General features: G+C 43.5%; 1 protein-coding gene across 1 annotated transcript in view; it reads right to left on the bottom strand.

Moving 5' to 3' along the window:
- LOC119591428 (unconventional myosin ID-like) overlaps nt 1-255 on the bottom strand; it is a gene marked incomplete in the record, with an annotated part of 95,009 nt that overhangs the window by 12,772 nt on the left and 81,982 nt on the right. The window contains 1 exon segment of the mRNA XM_037940169.1: nt 36-142. Within this exon segment, the coding sequence (XP_037796097.1) occupies nt 36-142 (107 nt within the window).

Below are 255 nucleotides of genomic sequence, written 5' to 3'. Positions count from 1 at the left end.
CGTTCTTCCTTCCTTCCACTCTCCCCCTCCCTTACCTTTGTACTGGGTCACGTACTCCTTGCCGTACAAGTTAATGGTTCGGTACGGATTAACGGACACGCACACCTCCCCGATGTACGTGTAGATCTTGCCGCCATTGAACCTGTCAAGAACAGACAAGAAGAAAAGATTAGAAAAATGGTCATGGACGGTGGGAAGGGATGACGAAGATAATGATAACAATCCTAACAATAATCCTTTTAATAATATATATTT

This window comes from Penaeus monodon, chromosome 28 (genome assembly GCF_015228065.2).
Source record: "Penaeus monodon isolate SGIC_2016 chromosome 28, NSTDA_Pmon_1, whole genome shotgun sequence".
Classification (NCBI taxonomy): domain Eukaryota; kingdom Metazoa; phylum Arthropoda; class Malacostraca; order Decapoda; family Penaeidae; genus Penaeus; species Penaeus monodon.
Note: the sequence above shows the minus strand (reverse complement) of the source record. Positions and strands in the feature narration are given on the sequence as shown.